The sequence below is a fragment of the Phaethon aethereus genome, assembly GCF_964289735.1.
Source record: "Phaethon aethereus genome assembly, chromosome: 1".
Lineage (NCBI taxonomy): Eukaryota > Metazoa > Chordata > Aves > Phaethontiformes > Phaethontidae > Phaethon > Phaethon aethereus.
In genome coordinates, this window is record NC_138575.1 from 91,090,379 (window position 1) to 91,108,337 (window position 17,959).

General features: G+C 47.1%; 1 protein-coding gene across 1 annotated transcript in view; it reads right to left on the minus strand.

Moving 5' to 3' along the window:
• Positions 1-17,240, minus strand: part of VANGL1 (VANGL planar cell polarity protein 1) — a gene marked incomplete at both ends in the record, with an annotated part of 30,907 nt that extends 13,667 nt beyond the window's left edge. The window contains 3 exons of the mRNA XM_082014292.1: positions 11,858-12,465; positions 15,270-15,396; positions 17,158-17,240. Coding sequence (XP_081870418.1) covers positions 11,858-12,465; positions 15,270-15,396; positions 17,158-17,240 — 818 coding nt within the window. The remainder of the gene's footprint in view (positions 1-11,857; positions 12,466-15,269; positions 15,397-17,157) is intronic.
• Positions 17,241-17,959: the final 719 nt, after the last annotated feature.

Sequence of the window (17,959 nt, forward strand, 5' to 3'; positions counted from 1 at the left end):
GGGAGAGGGGTGGGTATCCACTCCTTTATGTTACATAACCCAAACAAGCTACTTATTTAAGCCCCCCTGAAAAACCCTATAAAAGTATTCCCTGGCTAGTACTAAGAAGATACTGCTACAGAAGTACAGAGTGCTAAGTTTTAGCAAGCAGCTATAAAAACCCAGTAAACCCACAGGCACGCTCCCATTGCAAATCTCCTTCTGAGAAGCTTTCCAGCCTGATACTTCAAGAAGTTAACTGGTCTTCAGGGTACCAGCATGTGGGCTGAATGTTTTTCCCAGTCACCTTTATTGGCAGAACTTCAATTTTCAATGAATGCTTTCTCAACAGCCACACTGCCCTTGCTTCCACTTCCAACGGCTGAAGGTGGCACCTAGTATAATTATCTAGGACAAAACCCCAAGGCACTAGTCATAACATATAATGAGGAAGAAGAGGAGAGCGCAATCCTCTCACTTGGAAGAATGGTCCAAAAGGTCCAACAATATGATTTACCAGGAAAAGACAGTCACTGTGTTGAGGTCAGATACTGTGACAGCACTACACTTGTCTTCCTCAGTAACATAGCAAACATCTGACTTCATACACAGTGCCAAGGTAGGCAAAGACCATAGGGACACTTGTTACTCCTGGCCTCATATTCAACAGATAGAAAATTAAATAAGAAATAAGCTGCAAAAGCCTAATGCGAGTTTTAGAAACAATGGAGGTCCCAGAGCACTAGAAGAGCTTCCTATGGGAGACAGGAGACTCTCTTCACAAGAAAGCCCTCGTTGAGCCTAGAGCCTCCTCCCAGGTTCACTCTATGCAATTCTAGGATGCCGTATTGCAAGGTCAGCCTAGGTAACCAGAAAGGCTGTCTTCCAGCCCCCTCACAGAACAGCAAAAGGGAGTTTGTTAGCGTGCGGCAAAGGTACGTTGCACCGATCACCTCAACCCATCCATTGGGACGGGTATGTGAGCATACAACAAGAGCAGCTTCAGGGGCTGCATCTGAAAGAGCAGCTTGTGAAAGCCTGAGCACGCGGCGTGACAAACCTCTCCCCCAGAAGGCTGAGGAAGCCAGCTGCCGGGAGAGCAGGCTCCAAAGCAAACCACTCACATCCTCCTATGCCAAGACCGCGTCTTCAAGAGGAACAGCGCGTGTGTGCGTGTGTTTCCAAGCACTCACCATGCAAGACACCTAGCAGAACCACTAAATCCAAACGGTACAGCTCATGGATTAGTCAGTGGACAATGGCAGCTTTCAGGCACTAACAGCTTGGGCTGGATTTCAACCAGTTCCTCAGACACCAATAACCACACGCAGATGCCCCAACAGCTCTCAAACTAGAGACATCCACTTCCCTTTGACCATATATAACACATTCAAACAGCCGACGGCGCTACCTTCTCATCAAGCAGAGAGCAAGCCCTTGCTACCAGCACCTCATCGCCCCAGGGTCTGCTGCAATGGCAAAGAAAAAAAAAGATGAGAGCACAGGAGTTGCCTGTGCCTGGCCACGTATCTGCCACATCCCAGACACCCACAGCAAACCGAACGAATGCCTGGCTGGACGATCCGCACGGTAAGCTCAACCCAGCACCCCGAGGAGCCGGCAGTAGTTGAATCGGATCCGGAGAGCAGCTGGATCCACACGCTAGAGCTCAGAAATGGGTTTCCCAAGCATGCGGCCAGCACATCAAGCAGTCTGCCTCCATGCCACGGCTTTGCAAAGCGGTGGGGCATCCTCAAGGGAGCTAGTGAGAATACTAACTTGCTTATTTAGGAGAACCGCCCCCCCCCCCCCCCAAAACAAACTACCATCTGCTCACACTGAAGCAAAACCAAAGCTGTGAAAGGCTTCCTTCATCTATTGAGCAAATTGGCAGGTTGGGAAGGAGAAGGCAGTGGGAGAAGAGCACAAAGGGGACAACTTAAGTGAAAAGACGACGGGAGGAAGCTGCTGCCAAGCTGCCCCCACAAACCTGCAGCGCATGGCACACCAGATAGACGCCATGTGCCAACAGAGCAGGGGCAAGCTATCCTTCCCGGGCAGCTGGGGGTGTTGCACCCAGCAGCTAGTAGCCCAAGCAGGCTCCACTTGTCTGCGTAGCCTTGGGTACGGACCCGTGACCAATTTGAGAGAGTGAGGGACACTGCTGAATTCAGTCCTACAGTTAACATCTCTGTAGCTGAGCAGACTGTTGAGGCCAATAACCCCCCGGAAGGAGACCCGCACGACTCAAGATAATTTAGAGAGCCCCGTCTCACAGCCGGCCTCCTGACTCCACGCCAAGCCCACAACAATAAGCTGCCAAGGGACCGCCGCCTCCAGCTCCGCACCTTAAGGGACACGGCCTGGGGCATGACACCTGTCCCTCACGCTTGGGCCACAGCTGGTCCCCTGCGGGCCTGCTAGGCAGGGGAGGAGAAGCAAGGGCTTGAGGCTCTCCTTTCCCCGGGCTCAGCAGAGGAGCGTGCCTGTGCTCCTGCTCTGCAGGCGGACTGCAGCGACCCACATGTGCAAGCTCCCTCCTCGCTCAGAACCGCGGCAGACTGACTTCAGTGAAACCGTCACCGCCACGAGAGCGTGCAGCCCTGCCTCTTCCCCTCTGCCCCACGTCACACAAAAATTTCTTCTGACACCACAAGCCTTCGTACGCCTCAAGAGCCAGGAGGGCAGTTAAAAAGGCTGCAGAAATTGAGCTGGGCTAAATAATCCAGGAAGAAAGATACAAACTATAAAGCTACACAGGTAATAGAGAGCTATGAATTACCAGTTCCTCCGTTCAACCAGGCAAGATTTCTTTGGGAGGGGTGAGGGAGGATCAGACCACTGACAGGATAGTTTTTTGCAGCAGCATTAGTTTAAGAAGTGATGTGAAACTATGATCAAACATTTATGTAATCGTGGGGTGTATCGAGTTATTTATGAAGGAGGCTTTACCTCTTTCAAAAATTTCTACACATTTGAGGTTATGTTTAGGATTTAAGGAGTTTCAAACAAGTCGGGGGGACAGGATGACACCAAGTTGTGCTCTGCCTTCTGAATGCAGGAGTTAGGAGCAAGACCAAGAGCTTACCCTACACGCCAGAGTGAAACAGGCACTTAGTGCAGACACATTAAGGGATGAAACACCAGACTCGCCCCAGCCCTGAGCTACAGGGCACCCATTAGCTTGTGCCCTGCTCAAGCTCTTGGAACTTTGCGTCTGTCAGCGATACGCAGTACCCTGGATTACCACTTCCAGTCCCTGGGAGTAGCATCATCCATGACAGCGATGTACTTCCTCTTCCCCACATACATGTATGCTATGCCTCTGATTAGTCGAAGCCTCAAAAGAAAAAAAAAAATATGCAGGAACTGGCAGGTATGGCAAGAAGTTCGTAAGAGTCCACATTTTCAAAAGATAATATAAAACCCGACCCTGCATCAAAAGGCCAGTCTTCAGACAAGGAATTCTTCAAGCTACATTAATAGTTATGAAGTAACTACGCTTTCACTTAAAACCCCCACCCTAAGAAATGCAACTTTAATTCCAAGGAAACAACAGAAAAAGCGTTCAAAGCTTCTACTGGCAGCAAAATTTGAGTGCTGTAATGTGACTTTACATTGAGATGCTGCTGCCCTGAAACGGCAATATTCAGCTCTTGTTCCAACAGCAGCCACTCCAACAAGCTTTGCACAAGCAAGAGCCGTCTTATTTTATATCCACCACCCAGCGACCCTACAAACAACGCTGGGGCCGCAGGGACATGATCCGCACTTCCCAGGTAAGCATATCAAAAATCCAGCCCCAACAAGGATGCAGATGACCCTCTGCCAGGACTTTGGGAGCATGAGCCAGAATCTGCATCCCCCACACCACTGTTAAGGTCCTTACTGCTGATCCAGGAGTTTGTTTTGCCAGCGAATAGCTCTCCCCAAAGCATCAGCCAAGGTCTCCACTCGACCTAAACTGCACAAGGTGAATTTAAGCACAGAGGTACATTGGTGGGGGGGTGCTGGAGGGGGAAATCAAGTTACAAGTGAAAATACTGCCCTCCGTTTTGGGGGGGGGGGGGGGGAAGTAATTCTTTCACTACCACCCAGCTCCCTATTAACTCTTTCCCACTCCTTCAGCATAGGGTCAGGAATTAGCTTCCACTTTCCTTTGACATATTACTTGGTGCTGCTGTATGAGAACTCTAAATTCACAACTTCTTGCACTTTTTAATAAAAGTGAGCCTTCTCCTTTCCCTTAAAGGGCACACAGCTCACTCCTTTGTAGAATATTTGTATTTCATCATTCACCACAAGAAATGGATGTCAAAGGTTGAGGGGGTGGATTTTTTTCCCCCACCACTACTTGAAGATAAAAGTATCTTCACGGCCACAAAATTTGTTCAGCAGCTTAGGGAGACCATCTGTCTCCGTGGGTGGTACACACAGCCAACTTGGAGGGCACCGACAGCAGTGGAAAGGAAATTACATGACAAACCCCTTAAGTACAGGGTAGGCTGGAGTGCATGCTGTTCTTGTACTTCTGGGCAGTGTCGATTTTAAAAGACAAACCAACAAGAAGGGAAATCCCTGCAGATGAAACCAATGGCATTTGCTCCACACCATCTCTTTAGGAAGGAAGAAGCCTAGGACTCCCTGTCAGGGAGCAAGTAATACCATACTAGCCAGGGGGATTAATAATTGACAGCGGGCCTTTCACTTACAAGTAGGCTTGTAAACTTTTAAAGTATTAAGTATTCCAAAAATGTGAGACCGCCCTAGGGTATAACAGTCACCCTGCAGCGCTCGCCATCGCTGCCTGGTGCGTTTGCAGGAGCGCAATACGACTGGTACCCGGGCTGTGGTTCTAATCCAGCCAACTCCAAGTTCCTCCTGGTGAAAAGGAGCAGCGAGGCCGTGTGTGTACAACGGGTGGTGGGAGTGATCAAGAAATATGCAGAAAGGCAAGAGGCTAGGAAAACATGATCCTTTCAGAAAAGCAGAGCCCTCCCAGGCTTTGGAGACAGGCTTTACCACATCAGAAACTCCCAGGTGAGTTGTGTATGTAGTCAGATACTGACAGTCTGTCCTAAGCTTTCCCCTCCCCTCTAATGAGAAGCACCTGGCACTTCAGGAGTCTGCTGCTCACTCCTGTCACAAACAAACATCCTCTTAATGAGGTGTTGCTCTGACCCCAGTAAGATGCCCTAGCTGGTCTTTGCTGACAACACACCCCACGCACCATCAAACAGAGCCTCGTAAAACAGAGCAAGGCACCATTCCCATAACTCATCCGGAGCATCAAAGGGGACTGCTCCCTGCTCAGCAGGCAACAGCACACATTTTTTCAGAGGCTACTGGAAAATTCCCTTCTGCAATTCCACAGATACCCTCACGGCAAGAGCGAGCAAGCGAACCCCTCTCTGCGGCATCATCCTCCTGGAGGCGAGGCGGCTGATAGAGGCAGGAGAGGGAAAGGTACAGCCTGTGACTAAAAATGACTAAGAATGCAGCTGGAAGTCTTTTCCCATTAAGTCATTATTAGTTCAGCCCCAAGTCAGAGCTGCCTTCCCTACTCCACGGCACAAGGTGTCTGAAGGGTGCTAACGCTCAACCGCCCATGCCACCCAAACTGTGGACAGAGAGCTCTGCAAGCTCAGGAGCAGGAGCATGGAGAAGCAGCCCAGCTGCAGAGACGGGGAGTTGCAAAGAGGTGGTTGTAAACACCCAGTTAATGTGAAGTGCTGCTGGAAAGACATTGGCTTGGAGGTCACCAGTCTAGCACCTCTCAGTGCTAAAGCTGCTGCTTTGGAGCAGACAGCTCAGCTTCTTCAGGAGCTTCACACTTGCAGATGCAATTAACACCCATTTAGCCAGCTATCCCAGAACTTTTCTTGGGAGCAGAGACTAATGCTGGTGCTCAGCAGGTTTGGTGATGGGCAGGGGGGAGGGACAGTCACACAAATGCTCATCAGGGTGCGCTGTACAGATTTCAGGACAGGAAAAAAAAAATACGCATTCAGGAATAAGGCTACCTAATTTCACACAGGCACGAGGCTCTGGCAACAGAGCCGCTCTGCGAAGTTGCTAGTCTGTGGAACATGCTGTTCAAGGAAGCAGGACAGTTTAATAAGATGTTTCGCTGTGGAACAAGATAAAAACTCATCAGCTCAATCTCTTTCATCACAGTATTTATCACTATGGAAGATGGTGAGGTTTGAAGAAACCCCAGGGAGAAAGGAGGGTCAGTGTAGTTCCTCTAGTCCCTGGGAACGCAGACCAAGCAAACTGCACACAGGATAGAAGGAAGAGCACACAAGCCCAGAGTTGCCTCCAGCAGGATTTAGCTGGGCAGGTACAGCATTGCACCGGTGCACACCAACACTTGTTCTGCAGCACCACTTCAACCACCCCACTGGAAACAGAAATAGCCTACAAGCATATGGCATCAGTCACTCTAGGAACAACCAAGTGCAGTTAGACATACATTATGAAGTTCCTTCACCAGAAAACAGCAAGATTTCAGCAGCTCTTGCCTTAGGCAAGAGATCTAGCTTCTAAACCCACGGTTAAGTTGATCTATTTCACCATGCTACACACAAATGTTTCTATAGTCCATGGAAGCTTTCCTTTTGGGGAGATATGGAGATTTTAGGACAGTATAACCTAGAGAAGCATTGACACAACTCCAGGCAAGGGCACTCTGTACAGTTCAAATGTTGACGAGGTGTTCTTCATTAGAAAAATTTCACCCTTGATAAGAGGAGGCATGTTTGAGCAACACCTCGTTGTTGCACGATCAGATGTGCGAGGCTTACAAATGCAGGCTGGAGTATGAAGAAGCTTAATCCCACTCCTTAGGTGTCTATGTGCTCCCTCACTAGGGAAGACGGCCACAGTGGCACCAAGGGACACAGACAAGAGAGTGCTCATCAGATTAGATCAGTAAATACTGACAGCCTAGAGATCAGTTTTAAAAGCAACAGGTTCAATACATACAAGACTGCCAACCCAAAGCAGCTGCGTCAGAAGTGGCTTCAGCTTCCACCACAGAATTGCATTTCAGCTGTGGTTTGTATTAAAGGTAAGGGCTCACGCACCGCCTAAGAAACAGCTACTCTGCTGCCTCCAGTTCAGCTGGGAGAATATTTTCCCCTTCCACAAAACATGTATGCATCTACGTGGTTTCGTGTGCATGTGCATACCATGAGATATCTCAATAAAATATTGATAGTTCCTGCAAGGAAGGTACAGGCTCTTCAGAAGCAGGCACCTGTTTTGAGGAAGCAGCTGCTCCCTTCCTGGTTTGTCTTAAACCACAGTTCAGCAAACATCCATCAAAATGCAGACAGGTAACATGGTACAGGCAATGCTCTAACAGACTTTTTCCATACAGAGCTACTATTTCTGAGTACTAAGCTTCTCCTGATTAGATGGACAGAGAACATCAACCAGCTCACAGATGTCTGCAAAAGCTGTACCCTGATTCCAAAGGCGTACGGAGGCCTCCCCACCAGCTTCCCCACGACCTTGTTCATAAAGGCAAGCCCGTGCCAGGAAGGACAGAAAAGCAGACTGAAGCTCTCAGTACTTCATATAGCCCAACACATGACCAACTATCATGGCCCTGCTCTTCATAGCCCTACTGCAAGGATGAGCAAAAGGGAAGAGAAAGACCCACTCTCACACATTTCTAACCTCAGAAAACCAAGACTATACTGGAGCCCAACATTCAGCCTATGTGCAAGATCAGTAGTTACCACATCTATTTGAAGCCATTCATTTTCTTGCGCTGTCTAGACTAGCAAAGCTCTAGAGTGGGGAAAGAGTATTCACTGGAGAGGAAGGGAATATGTTTAGCACCCTAACTACAGAAAATGAGGGTTTTCTCCAAGCAAGATCCTTCCTACATAGTCTCTGAGCCATCCAGAAGGTACTGAACTGTGGATGACAGGAGCCATCAATGTCCCTATCCTAAGGGGCAAACCAAAGCCTCAGCTGCAAATCCAAGCCTCAGCTCATGAAACTACCAGCCTTGCAACAGAGAAGTTATCTACTGTCACTCTCCCCCACCTCTGCTTTCCTTTGTTGTTGCTTTCTAAAGTCTTGCCAGCATCCCCACCCAAACTCTTGCATTTTCCCAGGCTTGACCCTTCTTGGATCTACTCTGTTCCCTGCTCTTTACCCATATGTACCACCGTAAAGCATTCCCCCTGCGTGGCAACCCTTCCTACCAGGAGCAGCAGAGCAGTCAAGTCAGTGAGCTGAGACTTGGCACCACATTCACTGGGACTCCAATTTAATTTTTACCTCCCCCCCTAAGCTCCTGAATCAATGCCAAAGGGAACGCTAATTTTGGCAGTCAAGTCTCCCAGAAGAAAAGTTACAGCCAAAGTACGGGGGGTGGGACCAAGCCAGCCTATTAATAGGTTGATTATAATATGAATTTGGGGAACTACTCCCAAATATGTTTACCCTCCTGGACCTAGGGCCCTCAGGGGTGGAGTGGAATACCTAACTCAGCACTTTCAGCTTCTTTGCTGCATTTGGAGCCAGGGAGGGTGGAAAATCCTGTCTGTACCCTGCCTGGCAAAAACATGGTTTTCCAGAAGGGTGGCTGAGCTATTGTTTTCTTCCCTTCTCCCCCATAAAGCCTGTTTTGCTCATACTTACATAGTGGAGTGTACAAATGTACGAAGTAAATTTTCTACTTTTCCTGTGGAAAATCCAGAGCTACTCCAAAAAGTGACACTGAATGTCTCAAGAACCTTCTCACCACCAGCTTCTCCAGAGCACACTGGACTGTTGAGGAAGGCAGACTCCATGGACAGCCAAGGACCAAAACTTTTAAGATATTTGAGAACAAGAAGAGGACAAAAGGCTGGACTGAGGCCATAAGGTTTTGAATTCAGGAGGCAGTTAGCTAGCTATACCTGTTAAATCATGCCTCCTTCCAGGTGGCAGCCCACAACCTATCTAAGACCACTTTAAAAGTGCTGGAGTGAGGCAAGCATGCATGGTGGCAAATGGAGAGCCCAGAGGCAGCTACAAGTAGTATATGCATGCTCCATCATAGCTACAAACACCTCTCCAGCACACCCACAACACTGCTTCTCCAGTCTTCCTGAATAATCCAAACTGTCCTTGCCTGTCTCCACATTTTCCCATCAACGGGCCTCCCATTCCAGCCCCATGCCTCAGCCAGAGAGCCAACCAGAGGCAGAAGGCAGCCCCTTGTTGGTGAAATGTCAGTTAGGGTCACAAGCATGTCAAGAGCTTTAGGAAAACTTTACAAAATTATGCTGCAAAGATGTTCAAAAGTTCCCAAACTTCTCATGTTTTACATAAACACCTTGCAATCCTAAGCCTTTAGAAGCTGAAGGAGATACTAAATACATTCACTTCTTAGTGTTTATCACCTCGGGGCCACACTATGTATCAAGACCAGCAGCTCTTGGCATTTACACACAACTCTCCCTGTTGCTTGTAGAAAAAAAAGGGGGTGGGAAGAGAGGGAATCAACTCTCCCCTTAGTTGGGAGACACTTGGCCACTGATCAAACCTACACAGTTCTGCCTGTACATTAGTGAAGATGGAAAGACACAGAAGCTTCAAAACACATGTCAATACACATTATAATACTCATCTGTCAGAAACTAAGGAAAACGCCAACACTAGTTTACCATTATTAGACATGCTTGACAAGACTCTCCTGTAACACAAGACACTGAAGCATCTACATGCTGCCTGGTTTGGATTCAATATGCCAAACAAAATTGCAGTCAGCTTGCCAACAAATGAGGAGTTACTAATTTTTCATACATCTCAGATTTTACCCTAGGTTTTGCAACTCTTTGCTGCCCTTGCATCACCCAAGGCATTCCAAAACCTTGCTGCAAAGAGAGCATTTGGAGAGAACAGTTTCCAACACATGCACTATTATGTATTTAGGTCTTGATTCTCAAGCAAATTCTTTGCATCTAATGGCAAGGTTACTTACATGGTTAAAGCCAGGGACACAGACTTTGGCAGGCCTAGTATCTTAACTCCTATCTATGAACATAAACCCACAATCTACCACCAAGCAACCAGCAAACTCTCTCAAACCAAACCTGCACACTGTGTATGTATATAGGTATAAACATGCATGTATTGAACTTCCTGTGCAGAATTCACTTATGAGAGAACTGCCCCAGCATGCCTCAAGGCATAAGCCATGGTACAGGGGAACTCCTTGATAGTCATTTCTCCATCTCCCTAGTCTTAAAGGTTACACTGGATCTGTCATGTACCACATAGTTAATTAAAAAAAAAAATTGGTTTCACAAGAAAACCAGCAGAGATTAGTTAATTTCTTCTAAACTCTGAAGGTGACTTTTCATTAAGTCAGTGGCAGGATGTCCATTACAGAAGAGGGGCTCTCCTTCACATTTTACAGAGAAGCAAAACAATAGCAGAGTCCAGTCCTAGTTCACCCAAAGGCCTTGAGTTCTTCCATTAAGCCAGAAACAACATCCACGAGTCAACTCCCAGACTTGAGCTTCAACAACTAAACCCACTTCAAAGCGATTCCATTGCTAAGCTAACGGCTGCAGGAGACTGTTCCTACATCCAGTTAAACCAGCAGACACTAATCTCTCCATCTGCAATAGATACGCATGCCATAGGGGTCTGGACAGGATAAGCAGAACAGATGTTTAAGTGCACATACAGTCTGGAGAATCATCTTCAGAGCTCAGCTGCTAGCTTCACAGGGCAGAGGAACTAAGAGATTTCTAGAGCTTCACAGGACACGGGAAGTAAGGAGATTGAGACACCTGTCCTATCTTGTACTTTGCTGAGGGAAGCATTAACCCCAGCAGGAAGATGGAAGGAGGCATGCATCATACCTATGGATATTGCACAGCTCCCAAACACTCCCAGATACATCTGACCCAGCGAACTGATCCATACCTATGACAAAAAGAGCATCATGCTACAAAACCAAACCAGAAGCAGCATAGCATTGCCAAAAGAGGCACCTACATATGCCCCAGTACTCATCAAAAATACTATTCCTAAATGCCTGAACTGCTGTGAGATTTTGGCTGCATCAAGGCAACTGCTCCGGCAGGACTAAACGTTATTTCACTCAAGTCATCACAAAACTCCGGAAAAACTGCTGATCTTAGAAACTAGTAAAGAATCCCGAGACACTGGAAGCAGCCTTCAGATCTAGGTATCGGTGTAGCTACCTGGCCAAGCCCCTCCAGAGAGCCCAACCTGTCGCAGTAACAGGCTTCAGAGCACAAGCACTTCAACTGGCTGCAAAAGGCACACACAGGATCCAAACGACGGCACTTGATCCAACCCCAAGGGAAGTTTATTCAGGTTCCTCGCGTGACTCTTGGCTGCACAGGGCAATGAGGGCAGATGGACGTTTTCAACAGCATGTTAGGCTGGTTACTTCTTCCTTCAGCCCCTGCCATGTGGCCTGGCCTGCCGTCAGGAGGCTCCCAGGAGCTGCTCTCAAAGCGGCGCCTGGCCCGTGCCGCCAAAGAGCACTAAGCCAGCCCCAGCCGCACAAGGAGGCCTCTGCCCTCTCCTCCAGTAAGGAGATAGGGCAAGAAACCCAGAGAAGGGGCTCTTAGCCCAATGACCAGCCTAAAGTTGTGCCATCAGCTCTTCTCATTCACAGAAACGCACCAGACTCCTCTGAAGCAGGGACAACCCCTCCCACAGTTGCAGAGGGGAAGAAAGGCTCAGTTCGGTACCTTTGGAGAGACTTTAGGACACGCCAGGGGGAGAGTTCAGAAACCAGTGATATCACATTTACAAAAGCATTTGATGCTTCACACTACAGCACAGCCACATTTATCTACACTGCTGGACTTCAAGGGCTTGTACCTACCTCAAGTGCCCCAAACTGTAGTATCGCGACTCTCCATCCGTTGACCGAACTACCTTGACAGTGAACATGGGCTGCAGCTGCCGCAGCTCCAGCAGCACAATGGCCAGGTAGTGAATGAAGAGCAGAGCATCCACCAGAGACACTGCATACTGCACTATTCCTTGGTAGTTGGTGTCCTTCGAGTCCAAGATGCGAACGCCGTAAAAGAGCCAGTAGGAAAACACAAACAGGAATATAAGGACCAACAGAAGGGCCCGAAACACAAACACCCTTGGTATATCTGCCTTAGGCTGGCGGAAAAACAGAGCCCAGGTCCCAATCAGAAGAATGAGGAGTTTAAACGCCACAGAGATGAACAGTCCCTCACAGACAGTACCACATGGCTCCAGATCATCCCGCCACAGGATCTGGGGTAAAAGAATGAAGGCAATGGGGGTAAGGAAGACAAGGAGTCCGAGAACAGCTGCCACTGTTAAGCCCAGGTAACGTTTGCAGTCCAACCCAACGCTGTCCTCCAGATCCTTACTGATCCGGGCAATGTCCTCCTGGGAAATGCTGTGCTCAGAGGTGCCTGTGATTGCTGTCGTGGTCTCACCCCAGTTGTCATCCTGAGGGAGGAAGAGATAAACAAAAATAATACTGAAACAATCAGGTTATTCCTTCTAGGTCTTCTATTTTTCTTTCCTGGAAAAAGAGTGCTACAGACTTCTACACATTTAAGTTCCAGAAAAAAAAAAATATAGCAAAAGCAACACCTTCAATATATTGAATAATCAACACTGAAAATTAACAAAGGTTTGGAAACAACAGCAACTTAGCAACTTGTCCAAACCAGTGACTATAAAATGTTAGATATTAAAAACCTGTAACTGTACAGCAGGTAGCTCAGCTTGCTGTGCCACTCACTGTACCCCAGAGGTTCCTTCTCTAGCACACTTAACGAGTAGTATCACGTAACTCTTGGAAACTGCAGCAATCACCCGTTCCCATGTGCAGGGCAAGGACTAGCACTCTTCCAGCCCACAAATTCTGTGGTGCAAGTGCACCACAGAAGCACCTGGAAGGGGAACTTTCATTTCAGCATTTCAAGCCAGTTGTTGTTGTTACACAATCAAAAACATGTTCACACATTATTTTTCCATCCGTAACAGAAGCAACCGCACTTCCAGCAAGTTCCTCCACTTTGTTTTCTTTTATTCTCCTCTACAGTAGCACCACCCTCAATAGCTGACATATTCTAATAAAAGTTTAGTTAAAACAACAAATCATAGGTGGTCAAAGAGGGTATTTTCGTGTATGGGGCTTTAAATTTAGAGGATCCTAGACTGCCAAGTAGCTCTGGTCTTAGAATCCAGGACATTGTCAGAAGCCACTCAGCTGCAAAGAAGCTTACCTGAAATACAGTCTCCACATAGTCAAGCTTCAGATTACATTACGCTTTCTGAAAGTCTCATTTCTTCCCTAGTTTGTATCAGAGAACTTCTGCAAGCTAGTTCTCCCATCCCACGATGCCTCCAATTGCTCCTTCCTGGTGCTGGCACAGCCAAAGAGTTACACTGACATGTATGGATTTGACTCTCAGCTGCTGCTGGAGTGACTCATGCACACGAAGACTCCTGGTGCTTCCCACAAATACACACCAAACAGCAGCAACGCATGTGCTTTGTTGCTGGGCACCTGACACCTTTGTAGCTGCAACGCTCATTCAGAAGCACACATTTTGCTCTTCCTCCTACCCTCCTGAGTGTATCTTCCTGCAGCCTGTGTCACTAATAGGATTTACACTTTCCTCCAGACTTCTGCAGCTACATATGCTGATCAATTTTATTTTAAAGAAACAGGCATCATTTTAAACCTTCATTCACTTCTTTAGTTAGAGGAAAGTGCCAAAGATTCTTGAAGACTAAGGAGTAGACAGAGGCAGCACGACGACTATGAACAACTCCAGAGATTTAACTTCTAATGCACTCCAAGACATGAATACCTCCCATGCCTAGAGCAGTAGGGTTTTGAGACAGACCAACCACAAACAGTCAGCATCTTGAATTAATATGAGGGGGTTTTTGAGTCATTTCTCACCAAAGCAGAGGCCCCAGAAGAGATATCTGCATTGTAGTATGTCCTGAAAGGCAGCATAATCCTATCACATTTCCCTCTTTGTCGGTGTCTCCAGTAAAGCAATCTAAGCATTTCAACTATTTTATATTTATGCAAGAAATAGCTCTGCATAGTTTCCTCCATTTGATGGACTGAGAAACTTTACAGAAGAGAGAAGGGACAGAAACACCACAGCAGCTTAAGGCTACAGCCTGGAAGACAACAGGCAACCCTAGTACCAGTCCACCCCCTGTAACAGTTCTTTCCACTTGTAAGTGGCACAAACAAAAAATTGTGCAGTTATATGGAAATAGGAGTCTAGAGCTCCAGTGGTACAAAGTTGTTGGACCCAACCCAGGGCACGCTGCTCCCTAGAAGAAAAGTCTTGCTCATACATCAACTTATTTTGCTTTGACTTTAATTCACATTGAGGAGGTCTGCATGAAAGTAATGCCTTAAGAATGCACCAGCACCTTTAGACCTATTCGAAGTAATATCTGAGACTCATGAAAACTAACATCTGATTACAAAATACCAAATGGCAGCACATGAAGTGAGCCTACCTGTAGCTACACGAATACCGTTACAAGTACTACGTTACAATACACACTTTGAGTGGAAACTGGGTATCAATTATTTTTTGAAAGGGCAAAAGTGGAGCCCCACAGCCAAAGATTAACACACCCCAAATCCAGCCCAGGAGGCACGGAAATACCCTGCATTCTATGTCTTGCAGCATCAGCCATTCTTCAAAAATGAATATGCACCTTCACATCAACTGCTAGAGCACAGAGAGTACTGGATCCATCCTATGTGCAATCTAAAGCCAGCTTTATTCCATTCTTTGTTTAACCCAGTATTAATATATTAGCCTTCTCTGAGTTCACCCTCCTTCCCAGCTATTTCACATTAGTTCCACATTTCTTGTCCCCTTTCCCTACTGGGATCCTGGTCCTAATGTGCTTTACATGATTACCCAGAGCAAATCCTCCTTAAAAACAGAAGCACACGTACAGGTGAAAGGGCTGACCTGAATAATGCACACTGAGATGATGGAAACAAGATGTTTCTACAGAGCTTGGCAGATGACACTCTGGTGACAGAGGCAAATTAGTGCCCCAGGAGTAGTCACATCAGCACTGGTGCTGCTGAAAATAATGTTCTTGGAAAAAGACAAAACTGCTTTACGCATGAATAAAGGGTGCCTATAGTCGTGATTCTTTCCTAACAGCACATGAGCAACACTTTTTCTACTCACGTGTTGGCAAGTCATAGAAGAAACCACACTACATGTTTGCTTTCACTTCCTCCTTACCTGGCCCTCCTCCGCCCGAGAGGCATCGTTCCCAAGCAGCGGCTCTGCAGGAGGTGTCTGGATAGTGACGGACTTCTCAGACCGACTGCCATCTTTGCTTCGTGGTGATTTGTGCCTGTCCCGACTCCTTTTCCAAACAGAGCAAGAGGAGAAAAACATTACCAGATAGTTTCTGGAGCAGGGCCTGGAATCTGCTACACCTCTACCTGCAGCAGGTGCGCTAAGCAATAGGGCCGTCTCCCATGGCCATTGCCCATCTCTTGATCAATATTGACTCAATCGGTGACAAAACAAGCTTTGGAAGAGGTAGAAGGGGACCTTGCCCAGAACAGCCTACAGCCTGGTGGCTGGGACAGTCAACTCTCTCAGTAATGGAAGAGGGGAGCAAAGGGGACAGGGGCACATCCCCACCATTTCGGCTTCTCTTAAAACAGCTTCTGCCAGTCCTGTACATGAAAACGAAGCTTGCATTCTCCAAAAAACTGGCAACTCCATTTGGGATTAACCGGTCTACGCAGCTCTCCACCTGCAATCAAGTGCCTCACAGGGACACAAGGAATTAATCAAGACAGCTTTCGTTCCTGCAACAGAGTCTTGTCAACTAGAACCTTAACACTGTAGGACAATTGGTGAAGTCTATTTCTACCGGTTAATAACCCCCTGATAAACTCTTACAAAGACAGCAAGAACATCAAGGGTACCACAGTAGTACTAACTTTCAGAGTGCCCTTGTAGACATCATGGCTTCTCATCTGAGAATGTCTCAAGATGAGTTAAGCCCCACCAACCTGCTCACCAATATTTTCCTCCCCCTTCCTACCTGGACAGGAAAGTAGCCTTTGCACCAGAGACCCTCACTGTGCTCAGGAGCATCCAGCGTCCCAGCTCTGCTCTCTCCATTGCATCTTTCTTGGAATTACCAAAGCCCAAAGGTTTCATAGGATGAGACTTTTTCCTGTTCACAGTAAGAGGCTCTAGGATTTTGTATGTTGTTTTGGGAACTTTGAAGGCATCTTTCCACAGTGCATTCTAAGTTTCAAAAGGCAATCCATATTTGGGGGTGGGGGTATTAAAGAAACGAGAAAAGGAAAACAAGAGATGTTTTACTTTAATAACTGGACTGCAAGCAAAGAGACTTCATTTCATGGAAGAATTCCTTTTACAACCACACAGGATAATTGCTTCTGAAATGCAAAGTTATTCCGGACCAGCTCAATTCTGAGTTGCAAAGCCTGTACCTAGCACACATTTTGCATGTAAAACTAATGATGATGCAGATAACAAAAAAAAGGCTAGTGTTTCCAAGTAATCAGAAGTTTTAGAGCAAGATGGATTTTGAGGCTGCTGAACTACCACAACAGAGAGGACTTGCTATTCAAATTCAGGAAAGCCTGACTTCTAATCCAATCAATGCTGATAAAGGACTTCTTGTGGTCTCAAGTACCTCTCAAATGCTATTAAAAAACCCAACACACCAGCAACAGAGCAGCCAGAAGGACAGCGGGGAGAGACAGAAAACCTTACTGTTACACAATAAAGAAATGGCATCAGAAGAGAAAACAATTGGCAATTATCAGTTTAGGAAGTCTGACACATCTTCTCCCCAGACTCTACTCATCCCTCACCCTGTAAAAGCAAAGCGATCTTTTCCTTCAGCTGGCGCTTTCTCAATCTTTCTGGCCATACATGGCTCCAGAGTGCATATCATTAAATTAGCAGCATTATTGCTTCCAGTCTCCTCACTGGAGAGTCCTCCTCATGAGGACTCTCCACATGTATGTCCTCCAGAGCTGTGGCCCCACCAGTTTCATCCTGGCTTACAGGTTTTTTTCCATGGGGCATGTCCTAGCTTAGAGCAGCAAGTAATTAAAAATAAACATTCCCTTACCCTTGTCTGTGGGCTTTTTTGGAGTGACCTGAGTAGTGAGAGTATCCCGAATATGTTGATTCTGTATCCATTGCAGCAGACATCGGGTCTCCACGGAAGGGGCACAGATTTTACTTAGAAGATGAGTTCCTGGTGCTCCTGAGGTGGAGTCCGTGGTAAAAGTGCTTTCTTGGGTACTCTTTGCTTCCCAGTCATCAGTGAGGTCTGGTCCTCAGGGAGCGAGTGAGCTTCATTTACAAGGAATCCAATCAGAGGGGAGGGGAGGGAGGGTGCTCGGCTCCTCACGATCTACCTAAGGAAAGACAAATGGGCATGGAAGTGCACTCTTAGAAAAGCAAAACAGCATTCCTGCTGTGGCAATTCCCTCACCCTGGCCACACATCACCACTCATCATACTGTGCCCAATTTGCAAGCTCATCCTGGCCAGCATCTCTTTCCAGTCGAGAGAAATAAGTTACCAAGCTTATTTAAAGCTCTGCAAATGCATATATTTCTTGTTTTGCAAAGCCTAGCCTATTCAACTAAAAATCCAGAAGAAACAGCGTAAGTCCCCTGGAAAAGGCAGTGACTTGGAGAAGGCTTGGCAACCTAGACACAGAAATTCACCCCCAGAAAGAGTACTGGGCTCGACTTCCACACCCCCATCTCTTCACCTGTGTAACACACAGCCCAAATACCCCCAGATCCGGAACGACAGCATTATAGCCTGCATAAAGGGGAAGGCATGGGGGATGAGGGTGACTCTCCTAGGAGAAATGCAGGAGAGGATCAGGCCACCATGTCTGAACCTGTTTTGTTTTC